The following is a 21,081-nucleotide window of genomic DNA, read 5'->3' as shown; positions in this document are numbered from 1 at the left end:
TATGTACATTGTTCTCCCACTTGGACGTGTGAGGTATGAAAACCATATTTTCTCACCTGCAGAAAAAAAGGAAAAAAAAAAAAAAAAAAACGAGCAAGCACGTGCACAGGGGATATACTAAAAAGGTGAAAATTGTCCATACGTACAAAATGAACAGGCTTCGTAAAAAGTTAAGCGCGGATTAATTAGGGGAAAACATATCCATTCGATTCAACTCAGCTTTTTACTTGCCTTTTTGTTCCTCTTTTGATACATTTTTAACTTCATTTTCCACAGACGCGTATTAAACAGCGCCCAACAGTGACATGTTATATACAAATTGCACATAAAAAAAAAAAAAAAATTCACAAATGTAGCAAAAAAAAAAAAAAAAAAGAAGAAAAAAAACATTTTAAATATAACCAAAATGAGGTGTAATTATAAACAACTCTCTCCAATGAAGTGAAGAAAGCTTGTCTAGTTTTATGGACCCGTTCGCATTTTAAGCTGCTGACATCAAAAAGCTTAACCATATGCTGACTGATCGAATGAAAGTGAAAAACAGGCCCATGCCCAAGAAATTGCAAAATAAAATATAATGTTTGTGAAGTAATCCTATAGCTATTCCAGTTTTACTGGGGCCAAATGGACACGTGAAATGCAGTAGTCTCATTTTTGCAACGACGCAATGCGTCTTTCTCTCAGCCCACACAACGATCGGGGAAATCCACTTCTGGGAGACTCCCTACCCGACGCTTAACTTCGCTTCGCTGCGCACCCCTCACAAACCCCTCAATTTAACCTTCATCTCGTCATATATCTGCATCAAAAACTGCTTGACGTTTTCCAAACGCATTTCCGTGTTGTCCGTGTACATCATCTGCAGCTTGGTAGGTATGGTGGCGTGAATATCAAGCGCCAAGAAGGAAAAGTACTCCAAATATAAAGAGGTGAAAAAATTCAGTTCCTTGTTCCGAAAATCAATGGATTTATTAACATTAAGAACGTTGACGTATTCGTCAATTCTATCGGTGATTTTCTCCAGATGTCTAAATTTTTCATTTTCTTTCGTGTCTCCCATTTTTTCCGTATACTTTATTTTCAGTTCCAATATTTTATCATACAAATTCATGATAATTTTTTTGTTCTCTTGCGTGAGTTCGAAATTGCTGAGGCGTCTATTATTGTCGACAAAAAGCTCAGCATTTACAAGGAAGTCTGTACTGGTGACATTATAGCTGTTTATTTTAAATCTGTATAAATTTAACACTGATATTTCTCCACTTTTATCCAGGAGGGATAAATCTAGTGGGTGTGCCAAAATGCCTATTGGAAACATATTATGGCTTATGGCAGCTTCGTTGGTATTCTTTCCCTTATTATCGACGAAAATCATAGCAACACAAACATTCCTGTTTGTTTTAATTTTCTTTAAAAATTGAACTTTTTCAATTTCGGAAAATTTAATTACTGTCCTTTCCCCTGGAAGAAGATTTGACTGTTCTGTAATTTTTGAGACAAAAACAGACAGATCAAGATTTTTCTTTTCTTTCCACACGAGCAGGAAGTTGTAAATGTTCAGAACGTGATTATTGTCGTATACCTTTTTTAGGTATTTTACTTCATGCTCCTCCAACGTTTTTTCTGTATCAAAAAAGGAAAGGTCATTTCCGCTCATTTTCTGATCTATCTTATCTTTTATTATTTCTTGATTCACTACATTTATGTAGTCATTACTGTCTCGTATTATTTGCAATATCTCCTTGGTAAATCCTCCCGAAGGTTTTAGCTGTGTTCCTATTATGGGCATTTTTAATTTTTTGATTACTTCATTCTTTTGGCTTTCCATTTTTTCAGAAATTATATCCTTTGATGCAAGTTTATCGTTAAAATCATAATCGAACATATTTGGCTTGAAGTCTTCTTTGTTTATTGTTTCTGTTGGTGATTCTATCGATGTGTCTGTTTCTTCTACTGTTGGAGATACAACACTTCCTTCTGCATCCCCTACCGAATCCTTGTTCTCGTTAAGGGGTTCTCCATTCATGCTTCCATGCAGTACATTTTTTCCATACCTTTGGTGATATTTTACAAACTTACTTTTTGTCACCCTCATCGCCCCTACTCTCCTTCTACGCTTGTACGGTGTAAAAACCGGGTCATGATTCTTCTTTAGGTGGTCATTTAATGTTCCCAAGAAATGATAAAACGAGGAGGTTTTCGTCTTTCTACCCACAGCAAGGTTCAACAGGGTGAGTATCAGAAGAACCAATTTGCTTCTCCTTAACATAATCGTTACGTTGTGCTGTGTAGGAAGTACCGCTTATTTTGAGCCTCCCTCTCATTTGCCTTTTTTTCTCATTCCGCGTGTACAACTGAAGGAAAAATGAAATACTTCCCTATTTTTAGGATATGCCGTACTGCGGCGAGGTGTCGTGCCAGTTTGGCGCAAATTTACGGGGAGGGTGCTGCTTTGACGGTGTGCTCACTTCTTCACACTCTCGGTTATGAGCGCGCCAGAGTTGGATTTTCCCCTTATCCGCATGACGCATTGGGCGCAGGAGTGACACAATAATTTGGGCTTTATTTTTGGAACTCCTCTGGCATATTTTTGGCCATTTGTGACTAATCGTTCAAACTTTTGAGCGCTCCGAAGTTGTCGGGTGTCCTCCAAATAGTGGAATAATATTTACCCCCTATTTTTATGTGAGTGTCACATACGGTGCCCTCCCCCATCTATGTGAGGAAAAAAAGAAAAAAAAAAAAAAAAAAAAAAAAAAAAAATCTGCATGATGCAGGGCGCAAGATGCAAACTATACGGAGAGCACGTGGTCTCTAAGAATGTGTGCCCTCTACAAGGGCAAGCAGAAAAATACTTAATGATAGTGGCCCTCCTCCGAAGTTACAGCATAAATAGTGCGGTTACCTTATATTTCTTCTTTCCCCTCGGTAGGAAAAATATCAACGAGCATGTTTAGGTGAAACTAGCAGAGAAAAGTCCTTCTGACCAAATGATGCACCATGCTATTTAGCAACATTCTTTACAACATATCACGCCGGTGTAAAGAGAAGAACATTGCATACCTCATCAAAAAGGGGAAATTCTTCTCCACAGAAAGGAGAGTTGTGCTGGAGAGACGCAGAGGCATCATGGGGGAAAACCCTTCCCCCGGTGATAATCCTCAACCGGAATATAAAAGCTACAAGGGTCATAATTTAAGCATAATATATGAAAACGAGTTCTTCTTAGTGGTGAATAAGCCTTATGACATAAAATTGGAGAAGGGGAAGCTGGACGATGTGTACCCCTCCGTGGAAACGCTTCTTCGGCAGAAGACCAACTTGGATGTGTTCAGGTGGGCACAGCGGGGCGAGTGCGACGTCAAGATGAACGTCAAGCGAGACTTCAAGCGCATCTGTTGATTTTACCCCTTTGTATCTAGATTGCGCAGTGAAACGTGAAGAGGGCGTCTTCGCGTTGACAACCCGGTGCTAACTGTACGTGACAGTTTACACGTGATAAATTGCACGTAATTGTTTACACGACATAACCTTCCCATGACAACCCCCCTCCTTACAACTACAGGATTTGCGGGCAACTAGACTACGCCACGAGCGGGCTCCTAATCATCGCCAAAGATAAACTGAGTTGCAACATCCTAAACTACAACATAGAAAGCAAGCGCATAAGCAAAATATACCTAGCCATATTGTACGGGCATTTACCCCTAGGAGTTCTGCATGTAAACACACCAATAAGTAAAATAAAAAATAATTTTAAAATGAAATTATGTTATAACTATAATGACTATTATGATACTGGGAAATATTGTTACAGTTTAATTTATCCTTATAAACAGTGCTACTTAAAAAATCAGAAGGTAACGCTATGTGAGCTTAGGACAATTACCGGGAGGAGGCATCAGCTAAGGTTGCATGCCCTTTGCCTAGGCAGCGGAATTGTGGGAGATGAAACATACTTTGAGGATATGATAAGTAATAAGTATAAAATTGGTTCGACTTCCAACCCGTGTGAGGAACGAATAGGACTGCTTGCCGAGGAGGATCAGCAGGATCGGTTCCTTGACACCCAAGTTGGAAGAATCACCAAAATTGATGCAGAGCGGATGATGCTGCATTGCTGGATTATCCTAAAAAATAAAGCGGACCAAAAGAAAGAGCTTAAAAAAACAGAAGATATAAACATGTTGGAGAAAAAAATATTCGATCAGGATTACATCATCTGCCCAGATGAAATAAGTAAATTTGTTAATGAAGAAGAAAGGACATATGACCAGTGTGTCCTAAAAAATGATGACATAGTAAATAATAATTTTGTCAATTACAATGTTAAGAATATAAATAAGAATATTAAAAATATTGATAGAAGATTAAACAGAGGGAAACGTGACCCTTTGCTGAGGAACTCTGATGGAGTGGAAAATTCAAACAAATTGGAAGACTCGCATTTGTTGAACAGGGAAGAGGCAGATAAAAATGGAAAGGGAGAAAATAACTCACAGGGGAAGGGACCTAGTGACAAGGAGCAGATACATCAGACAGATAGTGTTATACCTACAGAGGAGCAGACCGATCAACAGTTACACCCAAACAATGTACAAACAGTTGATGTAACGGAAAAATTTATAAATGCCCAAGAGGTTGATAAAAATGCTATTTATTTGGTGAAAAATGACATGTATGAAGATCCAAACCTTTTGTTCGACGACATTCATGACAGTGTTAATAAATTTAATTGGGGTTAACTTAAAAATAAGAAACTCCTCATGGCTATGTCTTCGTCGTTATTCTTCTTACGACGAAGCACTTTGAGGTAAACTATACTTTTATTTATTTATCTATTTTTTTTTTTTTTTTTTTTTTGTCAATTTGGCATGAATGCCGCATGTTTATTTCCCCCTTAACAATTTGTTCCGCTGAAGAATGGGCCTTCTCAGTTGTTTTTAAAATTAAGAAAGGTCTTATTATGTAATGCCAATTGGGCGAGTATACACACACAAAAGTGATGTTACGTGCCTACCTGTTTAGGCTTCTATATATGCATGTAGAGTGGATTACCAACGAAAAAGGTATATAAAGCTGTATAATATGCAGTAGTGAGGTTAAAAATTCCAATCAATGGTGTGGAGTTTATATATATATTTACACACATGGAGGTTTTTCCCCTCATGCGCAGCAAAACATTTTGTATGTTCTCATGCCCATACACCCGAAAATTATAATTTTGAAGTCATCTAGGACAGATAATCCGTCGTGGATTTTCTCTCTCTTGTGCTTCACATGTATATCGTTATGGATTGCCCCGAAGTCTTCATTTTCCAATTTAGTTGGCACGGCCTTGTGCGTCCTTTTCGCCAAAGTAGTGTCAGCGGTCTCGTCACTTGACCACGTTGCCTGTTCATTTATGCTGCACTCTGAGTAGGTGTCGTTAAATCTTCTGTACTTCATCTTTGAGGTCGCTCTGAAAAACGGGTGCTGCCCAGGGAGTTCTTTCAGTCAAGACGCGGGAACACACATGCATATGTGAATATGTGTATACATATATTTCCTTCTTTTTTTCCGCTTACCTCATTCTTTGGGGCTTCCTACACAACTGTTCAGACAATTCCCAAGTTGTCCTCTTTAATGAAGTAAAAGGAGGACGAAAGGTGGTTCATCAACACTTTTCTTTAATTTTACCTTAGGTTAATGTGCACATGTGCATATATATATGCATATACATATATATGTATTATGTTATTTTTTTTTTTTTTTTCCTTTTCAATTCGCTCATGTTGTTGTTATGGCACCCTCTTCATGCATTTGCAAGTGCATTTCGCCCGCGAGCAACAGAATGGAGGCTAAACTGTTGCCCCCCAAAATAGTAGACAAATGAAAGCAACTCAAATAGGTCTAAAAAAAATGACGCAAAGAGGCAGCTGTCCTGATGAGAATTTCTGCCCCCGCCTCACCCTACACAGCAATTTATGTACAGATATATATATATATATATATATTTAATGCATGCGCAGAAAGACCAAATCAACTTTCGCTTCAATTTTGCCCTGACCTTTTGCCCTTCAAAACCTGTGTGGGATACATTCCATTGTGGTGAAATGGCCTTTTTTCTTGCATTTCAATTTGAAGGGCAAAAAGTGACAAGTGTGATAAGTGGTAAAATTCTTCCAATGGGGAAAAAACACCTTCAAAAAAATTGCCACAGATTTGTTAATCTAAAAAAGGGGACCGAAAATATATCTCGCATCGACAAATTTGGTTGACAAGAAAAAATAATTCCCTTTTAAATGGCGTTGCTGTTGCTTATAGAAAATTTAAAAAAAATGTGCGCCACTCGATATTGTAACCACGTCACTTTACTCCCTTAATCAAGTGAAAAGATGGACATGTGTAAAAAGTTCTATACATATATAATAGGCCATGCGGGCCAAAAAAAATAAATAAATAATCCAATTGACACAGGCATGTTTTGTCTACTCCTTTGAGCGCTTCAGATGCACGACCGAACGGACGAAAGAATGCCACGTAAAAGATTTAACGCATGGTCAAAAGGAAACAGCAGTTGTCCGGATTTTTTTTTTTTTTACCACATCAAGGGGATTTAATTATACTTATAAAATTGTCACCAGAGCGGATCCCTCTTGAGAGGCGTGCACAGTGATAGATGAACGAACGAACATTCCCAAAAGGGAATGGCAGACTTGAGAAAAATGAGCATGTTGCCATATGGCCAGTGAGAGCATATCATACATTTATATACCCATGTGTACTTTTTTTTCCCCTCCTCTTTCTTGGGAAGGGTCCCTCATGGAAGTACACACTCATTTAATGCATTTCTCGAAAAAGGCAAATTTTTTTTTCCTCGGTACAACTTGTTCCTGTAGAGGTGGGTGTCTCCTTAGTTCCCACTTTTGTGGCTTTAAAAAAGGAGGCAAATGTGTACATAAGAATAAATGCACATATTCACATACGTAGGCCAGGATAATGACCCTCAAAGAGGAACCAACTACCAGCTGGAAAGAACGAGTGAACAATAAAAATATTTTGACGCCCTACACATGCACGCAAAATGTGGTGCGGAACAATTCGTCGATTTGCTTTACCAACTTGTGAAATTACCCTATCATCGCAGCGCTGCAATGAAACGGTATTAATTAAAAAAAAAAAAAAAAAAAAAAAAACGTCAAAGTGTTGCCCCAATTTAACCCCTCTCAATGGGCGAAATTCTTTTTTTTTTTTTTTATAATCCCCCTTTTTGGTGAGGAAACACTTAACATTTTTCTAAGTCCCAGTTGGCAGTAGAAACGGTGTTTTCTTTTCAAGAGTGCGTGATACGTACACATAGGTATGAATTCTTTAGGGGGGGGGCGAGTTTCCCCGTAGGATTACCTGTAACCCTATGTACTACAGTTGCAAATTGTAGCGGGCTACTAATTTACCTCTAAAAGGAAAAGGCCCATATTGGGATGCTAGAATTTCTTACCACGATAGTTAATTCGATCATCATTGAGCCGTTTCATTCGCCTCGTTTTGGGTACCCCCCTTTTTATCCACCTCTTCTTTTTTTTTTTTTTTGCACACCACAGTGCGTATGTGCGATATAAGCACAGGTATATATGTGACCTTGTGGAAAATACCCACCTGGGGATACATCTCTACAGTGAATGAACAATGTCGGCCTTCGAGGAACTAGGTTTGCACAGCAACTTGTGCGAACTGCTAGAAAAAAACGGAATAGATTTACCAACCGCTATTCAGCAGGAGTCCATTCCACTAATTTTAGGGGGGGGAGATGTATGTGCATCAGCTGAGACAGGGACAGGTAAAACGCTAAGTTTTATTGTCTCCTCTTTGCAAATAGTGCACGAATTGTTTAGGAATATAGGAACGTACGAATCGAGCAATTCTAGCGTAGCTCCATGTGTCAACACCAGGAGAGATAACGATAATGGTGAATTCTCCAGTGAAGTAAAAAAAGGGGGGTTACTTCTAAAATTCCTAAGCGGTAACAATTCGAGAATCACCCTGAACAATGCAGTTGGAGAATGCATATGCAATGGTGAATACTCTAGTTCATTCGAAGAAGTCAAAGTGGGATGCGAAATAAGGAGTGGAATGTACGCCTACGAAATTGAAGTTCTAGGAAGGTGCTTCTTGAACGTTGGATTTTGCCCCTCAGTAAAGGAAACGCTAAAATATAACTACACCTATTGCAGTAATGGGAGCAAGTACACCAATGGAAGGGAAGAAAATTATGGAGACGTCTTTTCAACCAGTGATATAATAACTTGCTTGATAAATAAAAACAACAACGTAATTTCTTTTAAAAAAAATGGGAAGTTTTTGGGAAATGCTTTTAAAATATTTTACAAGTATAATGATCTTCCTTTTTTCCCCTATATATGTGGGAAATATTTTCACGTGAAGTTTCATTTTTCAAATTTGAAGTACGCCGATGCATCCTACAAAGAGTTGAATGAACTTATGGGCTCAGGCCAGGAAGACAACTCCTTTACGAGGAAAGTGTACTACGGTGGAGACCCAGAGGAGGATAAAACAGCGTCGAACTTCCAGATAAAGCAGATGCAAAGCAGTGGCCACTCTGGTGCTAAAGGTGTTTTGGAAAGCGGCAAGGTGGACGCAGCCAATAGGACCAAGTTGTACTGCATCGTTCTCTGCCCTACTAGGGACCTAGCCATGCAGACGTATAATAATTACCTGATTTATGCGGAGAGTTTCAGAAGCTCGTCCATAAATATCGGGCTCCTAGTAGGAGGGGAACAACCTAACAGGGACAAACGAAATCATCAGCAACACAGCAACATCCTCGTATGCACTTGTTTCAAACTTATGGAATGTATAAAGAAAAATACAATATGCTTGAACGATGTAAGATTACTTATTTTAGACGAAGCAGACGAACTTATCAATAATGATGAGAAATCCGTTTTGCAAATTAAGGATATAAGTATGAAGCAGAGTCAGCATGTACAGACCTGCTTCTACTCTGCCACGTTACAGGACCAAAACGTAAAGGATTGTATTAACAAAATTACGAACAAACCAATTTTCGTAGATTTGAAATATGGGAAAAATAGCATCCCCTCACACATATATGTTTGCGTCTACTACGTTAACAATAAAAATACAAACTTCTCATACTCCGAAGAAAACAAGAAGGAAAAAATGTATGATGATATAATTTACAACGAAAAGCTACACGCAATGAGCTACGAAATGGTTTATGAATATACAGACAAAGTACACTTACTCAATTGTGGGAAAAATGAAAAGGAGAAAATCTCCCTGGATATTAAAATTAACAAATTGAAAAAATTAATTCATATAATTAATGTTTTTAACATGCAAAATGGAATAATTTTTTGTCGAACAAATTTAGACTGCGATAATGTATATAATTTTTTAAACCACCTTGGAGATGGAAAAGCTTACAAAGGCACAGTCGAAACTATGAAAGAAAATAAATACTCCTGTGTCATTTTGAAGGGAAAAATGTCCAACACGGAAAGGAAGAATAATCTTGACGCATTTAGAAAAGGAGAAGTGCGATTCTTAATATGTACGGATGTGGCTGCGAGAGGTATTGATATACAAAATTTAAGATACTTAATAATTATGACCCTGTCTGATAATATAAATTCATTTTTTCACAAAATTGGGAGAGTAGGAAGAGATGGGAAAAACAGCTTATGCATTGTTTTAAGTGCAGAGTCTGAGGAAGAGAAAGTGTGGTTTCATACCTGTCCTAGTAGGGGCGTGAACTGCTACAACAGAAATTTGAAAGACAACAAAGGATGCACAGTCTACATTAAAGAAGGTGATTATATTCAGACAATCAACAACATGCTGGAAACGCCCATGCATGTACTTGACTCTAAGTACTACTATGCAGAGAATGTGGTGGATCCACTAAATTACATCAAAAATAACCCCGTTTCGAACAAAAGCAGAAGGAACAAAAGTCAGAGCGGCAACACCATTTTCTCGGAACCTCTCCACACCGACGTGATAGGGTGCTTCGGCCCAAGTATTGAAAATATCAAAAAGTTGCAGAGCGACATCTGTTGCAGGTATTATGAATCGGCCAAGTTTTCTTTGTAAGGAAATGGCACATGTCGATCTGATGATCTCCACGCATGTGTAGACATACTACTTGTGTATATACTTCTTCGACGAAGTTTAGGAACGCAACATGGAGGGATAATGGCCAATGTGAGCTCAACGCGCGATTACCAACATTACTGTTTTCGTGGTACATCTCAGCTCGATCTGTACACGACAAAAACGGGAGGCTCAAACATGTGCAATCAAAAGGGGCCACTTTAGGTGAACATTAACAAGAGCCGCGCAATTATCACCAAACCGTTTGGGGGTAAAACTCTTTTTCTCTATTAAGCTTTACGAGGGGTCATCCCATGAGCGAAAAATAAGTTTATGGAGGGCGCGCCTTCTCTTTTCCTTATTCTTCTCTTCAATTAATCCTGCCACTGCTGCATAGCCTCGAAGATTTAGCCACCTACATGTTGGCACATTACATCACCATAATGGCGTTTTCTCGTATAAAAGGAACTCCGCGAAATTGTGAATTTTATTTTATTTTTATGGACTTTTCATCCCCCCCCCCCCCGTGGCGGCAAATGACAAACGTGGACGGAGGGTGGGAGGTATAGGCATTGTTTCCTAAAAGTGTGTATGTAACTACGCAATTACATATGTATTTTTGTAGTATGTAATTTTTTTTTTTTTTTTTTTTTTTTTTTATCCGGGGGGGGGCCCTTTTTCTCACCGCGCAAAGTGCTCTATTTATATTTCCTCCGTATTTTCCCCCCCTTCCTGCTGGACCCGCTCACACAAAACATGTTTACTCAATTTTACAATTCCGAAATGTGTGTTCCGTTCACCTTAGCAAAAGGAAAAAAATTGGCTGATAAGCAACATGTGAGGTTATGTAAAGAGGGGGCATGTACCCATTTGAGTTTCCATTTTTTTGGGCCACTTCGTAAAATATTTAGCACATTGCATGGAAGTGTAATGAAAGCAGGTTATGTGTTCTATTGCTGTTATGGCGGCTGCGGTTGGTGAGGCGTCATAAGGGGCATCTTTCCTGTACCTACATTTTAGAGAGAAGCATAAGCACCTGTGCCAAGATGAATTTGCTGGTCAATCCAAGGGTAGGCATAAAAAGCCTCCCTCAAGTTAGAACCACAATCAGGCACTACAAACAGAAACTTTTAAAATTCCAACAGCAGGCACAGTTTTCATTATTCAACACTGAACAGAAGAAGGTAGCTGTGAATGACGTTACAACCAGTGGCCAAACTGGCTTCATTCAGCTGTACCACGATTTGGTAAAAACGAACAAAATTGAACAGGACCCCTTTCAGTACAAATTGGTTCTGATTTTGCAGGTATCGTTAAAAGGGAGAGGAAGTGTAGGATGACACGTACCTATGTAACTGTGTGTGTAAGCAGTATGGTACTTGTTCATATGCGCAAGTATCGGAATAGCACCAACACACTATTCTTCCGCACCGTATTCTGCACCACCGAAATGGGTAACTCATTCCTCCCTGTCCATCTCTTAACGCAAACGTACGCAGGCCCTGGAGAACAACCTGAATGGCTACTACGACAATGTTGAGAAAAAAATTGCTAGGAAAGATGTTCCAAAGAAAAAGTTCTTCAGCTCATTTTTCGGGATTAAGAAAAACGCACAGAGCAGGAGCAAAGAAGGGAGCAACAAACTCGGAGAGGATGCAGAAAATGGACAAGAAATGGAAGACGAAAAATCGCTGGAGAATTATCAGAATGATGACAATTTCTTCATCTATGAGGAAGAAACAAATATGAAGGAGAAAGGGAAAAGATTACATTATAACAGCATAGACAGTGAAGATTATTACCTCCAAGGAACAGACTCCTTAATTGATGAGGCAAACATTAAATACATAAGAGGATTGTATGTGTACGGTAGTGTAGGTAGAGGGAAGACCTATTTCTTGAACCTACTATTTGATCGAATCAAATTAGGAAAGCTAAAAATTCATTATCACAATTTCATGCAAGAAATACATAAAAGTTTTCATGAAGAAAAAATGAACAATTCAGAGGATGCCATTAAAAGTATCTCCCTAAAAATGAGTAAAAAATATAAATTAATTTTTATCGACGAATTTCAGGTGGTACACATAACGGATGCAATGGTGATTAATTCTCTCTTTAATCATTTATTTTATCAAGGAACTGTTTTATTATGTTCTTCCAATAGGAACCCCAAGTATTTGTATCACAATGGGCTGAATAGGGAACGATTTATCCCCTTCATAAAGCTCCTCTACAAATTTAATTATATTTTCGAAATTGCCAACTACCACGATTTTAGACTTCGAAATAGCAACGCCGATAATAATATTTATAGCATACCAACAAAAAAATTTGAGGAAATTAAAAAAATGTGCAATGATATGTACTGCCAAGTGAATAAGAAGGACATGGATCACGTTAGACAGGTAGAAAAATATAATAAAGAAATCGCCGTCTCTGAATTTAAAACTTGTGTCATTCCATACAGCCTAAACAATTATTCAATTTTTTCGTTCCATGAAATATGTGGGCAAAATATCAGCATAGACGAATTTAATGCTATATCGAAAGCGAGTAACACTTTATTTATTTATGACATTGAAAAAATGAATGAAGAAACTAAGGGAAACGAAATGAGAAGATTTATTTTGCTAATAGATATTCTCTACGAAAAAAACACAAAAGTATTTTTTTTTAGTAATGTGCCAATTTTTCAAATTTTCCAAATATCTTCCATTATCTCGCATTTTCACACCTTCATGGAACGAATGAAAAAAAAATATGATAGTTTTAACAGCTTCAAAAATGATATCAGTGTGTATCTCAAATCGGGAAGTTTCAACAGAGAATTATTTACAAAAATTGTCTCTCACTTTGACATGGATCAGGAGTCAGTTTTTTTTTTTTTTTTTTTTTTTTTTTTTTTGTTTCTGTCATTCTACAATTTAATACACTTCATTGTATGGTGCTTAGACCAATGTATCACAGCTATGCACAACACATTAACCATCGATGTGCTTCCCTTCTCCCCTCTACAGAATCGGCATTAAACTGTTCGACGCCATAAATTTCAACATCAACAAGGAGTACATTCCCATTGAATATTTACGGTGCGCATTTTTATCTCCCCATGGAGGAGGAGCAAAGCGGAGCCATTACCAGCCGTAGCAGGGCACGCCCCCCCCAAAAGTGAGAATCCACATACCATTCTCGAAATAGTTTTTTGCTTACTCAATTTGTGCATCCTTCCTTCCCTCCTTCTGTACAGAAATGTCTTGACCTTCCACATCACCAATTACGAGATCGATGTGAAGAAGCACCTCAAATATTTGGAGGATAAGGATGTCCAACTGGAGCCAATCCCCTACTCTCTATTCGAGTAACCCAAACAAATCCCTTCGCCGGGGATCCTGCCCTTCCAAGAAGTTTATGGAAGCATGTCTCCACTGACACATCTCTACACCTCTGATCACCTGTATGTACATTTTAACGGTTACAATTCCCCCTTGCAGTGAAAATGAGATTGACACCAACCAGGAAAATGCTTTTGCTTCAATGAGGACTCTATCTCGGTATGTACTCATAAATAAGTATCATCGGATTAGGAACTGGATAATTTTGTCCAGCTCTGTGGAATTCAAAAGGGAGGAGCATTATTGGGATTTCCTAGGAAGTTCACCACTTACACGTCCCTGCGCTTTTGTATATCTTACATTTTTTTTTTTTTTTTTTTGTTGTTATTTTTCCCTCCCGCAGAATGAAGCACATGGGCACTGTGTCCTACCTGGAAAAGCACAAGAGAATATATGAGAGCAGCGCATAGAATAAAAAACGTACACAAAGAAGTGCACACTTTCGTAAGTGTTTTATCTTCCTGTGTACTGGGACCTCGGCACTTACGCAATTACCAATAAGTGTTTTACATCAGCTTTGAAAGAAGCGAAAAGGGTATCCTTTTTTTGTTTCCCGTTTTGTCTGCATAGCAGTTTAATTGGGAGGAAGCTTTTCCGTAAATTCTGTATAAATTTTCTTGACAAAATTATGTTTTTTTTTTTTTTTTTTTTTTTTTTTTTTTTTCACCGCGCCCCGTGCGCATAGAATATCTGCTTTAATAAAAATTTTTCCATTTAAGAGGAGGCGGTTATTAGGACCCCTATGAATGCATATTCTCAGCGGAATTTCTCCCCTTTAGGAAGGCCTTCCGTTTGGCAAAAACGTCCCAATGGTGGAAAGTTAAGAGCTATAACATCAAAATTGTGTAACGGCTACTTTTTTTTTGCTTTTATTTTTTTGTCTAGTTGGTATTTTTTGCCTGTCCTTCGCGTCCGCTTCCGTGTTTGTTCCATTGGGGCCGCCATTTTTCCACGCCCTGGAAGGCAAACTGGAATGCAAACCGGAAGGCAAACTGGAATGCCAACTGAAAGGCAAACTGGAAGGCAAACTGGAATGCAAACTGGAAGGCAAACTGGAATGCAAACTGGAAGGCAAACTGGAAGGCAAACTGGAAGGCAAACTGGAATGCAAACTGGAAGGCAAACTGGAAGGCAAACTGGAAGGCAAACTGGAAGGCACATAAAAAAAAGGTCGCTGAAAAAGGAAAACGCAAAGAAAAGCACAGTGTATGGTGCGAAGGGTTTTTCAGTGAAAAGGCACACATTTTGTCAACGTCACCTTCCATGTGCCGCCTTGAATTAGTTCTTTTGTTGCATTCACAAGGGGCGTTATTTTATCCCTGTTGGTAGAGACTTCTCCTTATGGAAAAATGAGCACGGTAAAAGTATCATTCGAACGGAGATGTCCCGTTCAAGCTGTTCTATGATAAAAGTGCAGCACTCCTCATGTGGTGAATATTTTTATTTTATTTTTCTTTCCACATGTTCAGAGAAAGCGCACGAAGGAGAATTCCAAAAGTTCCAAAAAAAAAGAAGGCAGGAGAGAGCAAAACGGGGCAGGTAAAATCGGAAACAAAGAATTACATTATGTTGTTAAGCTACACTCGGATGAAGAAAATAACAGCAAGAACAACACAAATAAAAACAAGTACAAAAATGCAAAGAAAAAAAACAATAAAAGACGAAGCTTATCAGTACTTATCCCCAATTATAAAAAAGACATCGTAAATAACATAAAATTGGCTGACAAACTGTACAAATTAACAAGAAATAAAAGTTCAGAAGAATCAGAAAAAGACAATCGCATGAGAAGGAAAAACTCAAAAAGGGAAAAAAAAAATGATTCGAAGAAGAGCAAGAACAAACATAGGAGAAGCCTCACATGTGGAAGTTACCACTCCGATAGTGAAGATAGTGTGAATAGCGCGCAAAATAACAAGAAGGTGGATATAAATATTAATGAAGTACAGACCAAGTATAAAAATAAGAACATAAAAATTATTTACGACAATGGATATTCGAAGAGAATCGTCGTCCGGAGGGACAAAAAGAACGAAGGGAGGAGTGAAGGGGAAGAAGAATATGAAGACGGGAGCGACAGCGATGGTCAAAGTGATGGCGAGAGTGATGACGAGAGTGATTACCAGAGTGATGATCAAAGTGATGATCAAAGTGATACCCAAAGTGATAACCGAAGCGATGATGGAACAGAATCAGATAGTGAACGTCGGTGCGGAAGCCAACCCGAGGACCGCTCGAAAGGCTACAACAAATCAGCACGGAAGAAAAAACGCAGTGGAAGAAGAAAGCGGAAAGAAGAAATCAAACCCACCAAGAGGAAGAAAACAAAATGCGCCAAACGGCACTCCACAACTTTGAGTGACAGTTACTGTGAGGAAAAGAGGAAAAAAAACATTCAAAGGGGGAAGAGGGAATTCTCGACTCAAAAATTCGTGGCAGCGAAAAACAGGAAGGAGAGCAGTGAACCAATAGACAGGAATTACAGAGCAGATATAAACTATGAGAAAAGGGAAAAGAAAGACTACTACCCTAACATGTATGAAAGAGAAACTAGTGAAAATAGAAATAAAGACAGAAGCAAAAATATGAAAGCATTTGAAGATGTAGAAATCTTTAATCCATGCATTGACATAGGCAGAAAAACTATGACGTACCAAACATTAAGCACAAGGAGTGACCAAGTGAAAAACAACTTTTTGCTGAACATTAAGGATATAGTTTTTAAGTTACATCTGAACATACAGAACGTTAGGGAAATACTAAAAAACAAGAATGATTATATAGCGAGCTTGCTAGACTCATCGTATAGAAATATTATTGAAAATGTAAAACGCAACGCAATAAAGCAGGAAAATTTTTACAGAATAATTTTTCACGATCTCTTTAATTTATTAAATGAATTTATCATGGTGGATGATTATACAAAGAAGTTTTTTTTCAGCATCGAGTCGGAGGTTAGGCAGAGATGCTTGGAAAATATTAAGAACGAGTTTTACAATTTTATCAATAGGTACTTGCCGTCGGGGGAGAGGAGAAGTGTGTATAGCCCCAACAGAGATGCGAACGATTTGAATCCGCAGGATATGTACAAGCGCATCATGGACATGCACGAATCTGCCAACAAAAGGAAGAGTCTCTATTCTGCTCTGGCCTCGTATAACAATGGGGTGGTGCCCACCGGCAGTGGCTTACCCGGCGAATATCAGGTTCACGGCGACATGCAGAGCATATTGCACCTGAACAGCCTGCAACATATAGAAGGTGGCAGGAGCGACCTGGGTAAAATGGACACCATAGGAAACGACCTTCTACTTAAAGTAAAAAACGCAAGCATCATCCAAAATGCAAGCGACCACGACGATGCCGTCGACTATCTAAAAGGAATTGTAAAAAGTGAAAAGGAAAAAAACATAAAATTAGAGTTGCAGTATGATGAATTGAAACAAAAATATGATCTGTTGAAGAAGAAGAGAGAACAAGACATCACGAAGGAAGTCAATATGTCCAAAAGTATCGCAGATGAAGAAGATAATTTTTTTAAGAAATTTTATCAGAGTCAGTCATTTATCAAATTGGAGGAAAAAAAACTGGAGGACTCATCCAAGAAGATCGTCGATGAAAATGTGAGGCTCACCAGGATGAAAGAAATGAACGAAAATAGCAAAAGGCAAATAGAGAACGATGTACACGACATGGAAATTAAGAGAAAAGAAATTGAGAAAGATAAGGATGATATGGAAATTAAAAAAAAGGAGATCGAACTTGCAAAAGAGGAGATGAATAAGCAAAACAAACAATTGGAAGAAGAACAGGATATACTAAATCGCAGGAGAAAAGAACTGGAGGAAGAGAAATCAATGCTAGATAACACCAAAAGGGAGGTAGATGAACAGAATGATTTGATAAAGGAAAAAAAGAGGGAGCTGGACGAGCTGAACAAGTTGTTGAACGAAAAACAGAAACTCGTGGAGGAGGCCGATAACACACTGCACCAGAAGCAGAAAGAAATTAAGGACACAGATTTGCTACTGAACGAGAAACAAAGCACCATACAGAGAATGTGCACATTAATGGGAAGAGAAGGAATAAATCAAATAAAAGACGACGGGATCACTTTGGAGGAGAGATGTAATCAGTTGAAGAGGGCAAGCACCCAAATGAAGTCTAACGAGACGGAGCATTCCATACAAAATGATGATCCAAATGAGCAACATGAAAGTGGCAACGATTCCAACAAAAGAGAAAACGAAGAGATCAACGAATCCTATATGCAATATGATAACCCTATTTATACAACCACTGGAGGGATTACCACCGATAAGTATGGCACTCTCACTTTAGAGAAATCACGAACAAGAATTGTGGAAAAGCAAACAAGCCGGATCGATATGAACATTCAGGAGAACGCAAAACGAAGCAACGTTTTGTCTTATTTAGGAAACTCGAAATTTTCTCTCAAAGATGCCTCTAAGAGGGAGAGCAACTTGTCGCCAATAAGTGAGACCTCACAAAATGATGAACTTGCGATAAATCATAAAGAAATTCTAATGATGAAGAATGAAATTGTGGAAAGGGAAAAGAGCCTTTTAAGTAGGGAAGAAAAGCTCAATGAGGAAAAGGAACAAATCGCTAAGCAGATGAACGAACTTAGCATCTTAAGGGATGGCATTTCCAACAAAACGGAGGCACTGCATATATGGGAAGAGGAATTAAAAAGAAAAGAATTACACCTATTAGGCATGCAACAAGAAGGAGAGGGTACACAGCGGGAAGGACAACCAAACGTCTGCACAAAGAGGACCAACTCCCTTTCTTGTAACGCAGAAGAAAAGAATAATTGGGGCGAAAATACAAAGAAACATTTCGAACAAGCACCTTTCGGAAATGACTCTAAGGAAATAGTCGAAAATGATCAAATGGGTCACCTCAAAACAGATCAACATGAAAGTGATAATAAGAACATCAAACAACTCCAGGACGAAGATGAAATAAAGGAATCGCTACAAAAAGGGGATAGCACATATTTGGAAGGTAACAATAGTTCACAGGGGAAAAATATGAACGACAGTATTTCCAACCCGTGTGAAGATTCCCCCTCAACAGGTGATAACCTAGACGCAATAAAAAGCAACCTAAACAACTGTTTGGATGAAATCGCTAAGTGTAAACTATTGCTAAAAAGTAGAGACGAAGAAATTACTTCATTAAGGACCCAACTGGAAAGGCAACAAGGTAAAGCCAACTGGAACGGAGATGCTACACAAGGGGGAAACAGCTCGGGGGATAATTCAAAAATGGAGAATTCTCTTTGCAATACAGGTGATGTAGCGGGAGGGATAAATGGGCGAACAGATTCTCCTTCCCTGTCGGGTGATTCGGGTAACATGGCCATGGATTCTTTGAAGCAGCCCGTAGGATTTTCAGGCCCCGTGTCCGAGGAGAATAAGGTATGGACCGAAAAAGCCGCGCTTATCTTGGGGAAAGTGCAGATTTGGCTTCATTCGATGGATGGAAGGACGAAAAATACATAACACATCATTCCTTCTTCCATTTGAAAATATGAGTAAAAAATCGGAACAGATATACTCACCTTTAAAATAGACGATCGGGATGTTTTCCCATGTGTGCATATATAAATGGCCAACGTATGCGTGTGTGTACATAGGTGCGTACCCCCATGTATGCATCCCCTCCTTTTCTTTGCAGTCCAATTCAGAGGGGGCTGAATTAAACGCTCACAAGACGATGAAAAGTGTCATCAGCAGCGAGCTCATCACATTATACAAGGAAATAAGCAAAATAAAGGAGGAATACAACAAAAGTATCCTTAAAAAAAATGAATTCATAGGGGGCCTCTTGCACAATTTGTAAGTACATGAGCATATGTATATGCTTTAAAGGAAGTGCAACTATGCACCTCTATTTCCTCACTCTTGTTTGCATCCCACCTAGTAAACATAATTGGGTCAGATGGGGAGGTTCTCATCGACCTTCTTATGTAACAGTTGTCTAACGGGGGGGGTCAGATTTCATTCACGTGTTCACCCCTAAAAAGCACAATCGAGGAAGAGTTGGGGACAAAATATGTGTCTTCTCTTCGTGCCTTTTTTTTTTTTTTATATAACCCCCTGTGGAGTGAACCACACTACCCAGAATAGAAAACGTCATTTAGAAGGATAAAAGAAAAATCCATATTCTCCCGCATATGCAACCTTTTGAATTCATAAAATGAACGAACTGCTTTTTCCATTCCACATTTCCCTTCAGCTTTAACGAAATGAGAAACAACTACAAGTTGAAGGAGAATTTCTACCAGAAGGAATCCAGCAAATATCAAGCCCTCATTAGCGACAAAGAATGCTACATAAACGAACTTAAGTAAAAACAAAGGTTTCTCCTTTTCTCAGATTAGTTACTCCTAAGGTGTTCACGCGCGCACAAGATTGATACCCTTCTTTCCTTCCTTATTCATGTTTTTTTTTTCTCTCTCTCTTTTTTTTTCTTTTTTTTTTTTTTTTCGCGTAGAAACGCGTTGCAGGAAAAAAAGGCGAAGGAAGTGTCCTACAAGAAGATGCTACTCAAAATGAATCAAATAAATGATGCGTACAAATTAAAGAATAAAAGAAGCTTGTCCACGGTGGAAATGTTGAAGCAAGACATAAAGCTCCTAAATCAGGACGTTTTAAAAAAAAAAGAAATGGTAAGTTCTGCCTAATGGTACCTATCTGCGCAAGAAAGGGTTATGTGTGCGCTGACTCGTATTTACATGAACATGTATGGGTATAAGAAATGGTTTGACTAAATTTGGCCCCGCATGGGGCACATCACATTGTAGAATCGTCGCGCATGTGTGCGGAGTGCATATGGATGGTACATATGCAGAGTACCTATGCGGGGTAGATATATGTGTGCGCATAGCACACATTCGTGTTATTTTCCCCACGGGTATGCGCATGCAGTAAGCATGCATATAGGCATGTTTCATGTGCGCGCATGGAAAAGGCCCCGTCACACCGCGTCTGCCACAGGCACCTTGCGTGCGCATATTTCCGCGCGCTTTAGCATATATATGCATACGCATGTACGAATATTTACGTACAAACCATGCTACTTTCCAAATATACACGCTCGCAATTCACACGTACATATGCATATGTTCTTCTTTTGAAGATTAAAAAATTCGAAGTAGCTCAGTGATGATACGGGTAAATTAAAAAAAAAAAAAAAAAAAAAAAAAACGCGCTTTTTAAAAACATGCAAGGAGCGAAAATTAAAATTGAAGAGCATGCAAGTGCTGAAGTGAAAAATTCCCGCTCGTTTTTTTTTTTTTTTTTTTACAGTTTAATTTTACTTGATTTTACTTAAATATTGCTTAATTCCATTCCGTTGTATTAATTTGTTTTTATTTAATTTTATTCACTCTATTTCAGCTTTATGCGAGCCAATTCGATGTATATAATTTTGACTTCAATTAACTTCAATTTGCTTCATTTTAAGAAATTAAACGAAATTGAAGTGTCATCGAAGCGCGAGCACGCTATGTGGAGAGATTGCCAAGTTATGTAAG

General features: G+C 38.5%; 6 protein-coding genes across 6 annotated transcripts; 4 read left to right on the top strand and 2 right to left on the bottom strand.

Annotated features, from left to right (window-relative positions):
• Positions 1-760: 760 nt before the first annotated feature.
• PKNH_1011500 (conserved protein, unknown function) lies at positions 761-2,269 on the bottom strand (the record flags this gene model as incomplete). The annotated part of the gene is made up of 1 exon (XM_002259561.1): positions 761-2,269. One exon carries the CDS (start codon positions 2,267-2,269, stop codon positions 761-763), a length of 1,509 nt encoding a protein of 502 aa, XP_002259597.1.
• A 731-nt stretch (positions 2,270-3,000) lies between these two features.
• Positions 3,001-4,745, top strand: PKNH_1011400 (ribosomal large subunit pseudouridylate synthase, putative; the record flags this gene model as incomplete). Its single annotated transcript, XM_002259560.1, has 2 exons — positions 3,001-3,335; positions 3,566-4,745. 2 exons carry the CDS (start codon positions 3,001-3,003, stop codon positions 4,743-4,745), a joined length of 1,515 nt encoding a protein of 504 aa, XP_002259596.1.
• Positions 4,746-5,166: 421 nt separating this feature from the next.
• Positions 5,167-5,448, bottom strand: PKNH_1011300 (conserved Plasmodium protein, unknown function; the record flags this gene model as incomplete). The annotated part of the gene is made up of 1 exon (XM_002259559.1): positions 5,167-5,448. The coding sequence occupies one exon, from the start codon at positions 5,446-5,448 to the stop codon at positions 5,167-5,169; it is 282 nt and encodes a 93-aa protein (XP_002259595.1).
• A 2,220-nt stretch (positions 5,449-7,668) lies between these two features.
• On the top strand, positions 7,669-10,119 carry PKNH_1011200 (ATP-dependent RNA helicase DDX1, putative; the record flags this gene model as incomplete). Its single annotated transcript, XM_002259558.1, has 1 exon — positions 7,669-10,119. One exon carries the CDS (start codon positions 7,669-7,671, stop codon positions 10,117-10,119), a length of 2,451 nt encoding a protein of 816 aa, XP_002259594.1.
• Positions 10,120-11,165: 1,046 nt separating this feature from the next.
• Positions 11,166-13,924, top strand: PKNH_1011100 (AFG1-like ATPase, putative; the record flags this gene model as incomplete). The annotated part of the gene is made up of 6 exons (XM_002259557.1): positions 11,166-11,426; positions 11,619-12,991; positions 13,140-13,211; positions 13,370-13,480; positions 13,614-13,673; positions 13,858-13,924. The coding sequence occupies 6 exons, from the start codon at positions 11,166-11,168 to the stop codon at positions 13,922-13,924; spliced, it is 1,944 nt and encodes a 647-aa protein (XP_002259593.1).
• Positions 13,925-14,863: 939 nt separating this feature from the next.
• Positions 14,864-20,711, top strand: PKNH_1011000 (conserved Plasmodium protein, unknown function; the record flags this gene model as incomplete). Its single annotated transcript, XM_039114099.1, has 6 exons — positions 14,864-14,872; positions 14,984-18,961; positions 19,221-19,381; positions 19,782-19,892; positions 20,040-20,214; positions 20,685-20,711. The coding sequence occupies 6 exons, from the start codon at positions 14,864-14,866 to the stop codon at positions 20,709-20,711; spliced, it is 4,461 nt and encodes a 1,486-aa protein (XP_038969719.1).
• Positions 20,712-21,081: the final 370 nt, after the last annotated feature.

The sequence above is a fragment of the Plasmodium knowlesi genome, assembly GCF_000006355.2.
Source record: "Plasmodium knowlesi strain H genome assembly, chromosome: 10".
Lineage (NCBI taxonomy): Eukaryota > Apicomplexa > Aconoidasida > Haemosporida > Plasmodiidae > Plasmodium > Plasmodium knowlesi.
Note: the sequence above shows the minus strand (reverse complement) of the source record. Positions and strands in the feature narration are given on the sequence as shown.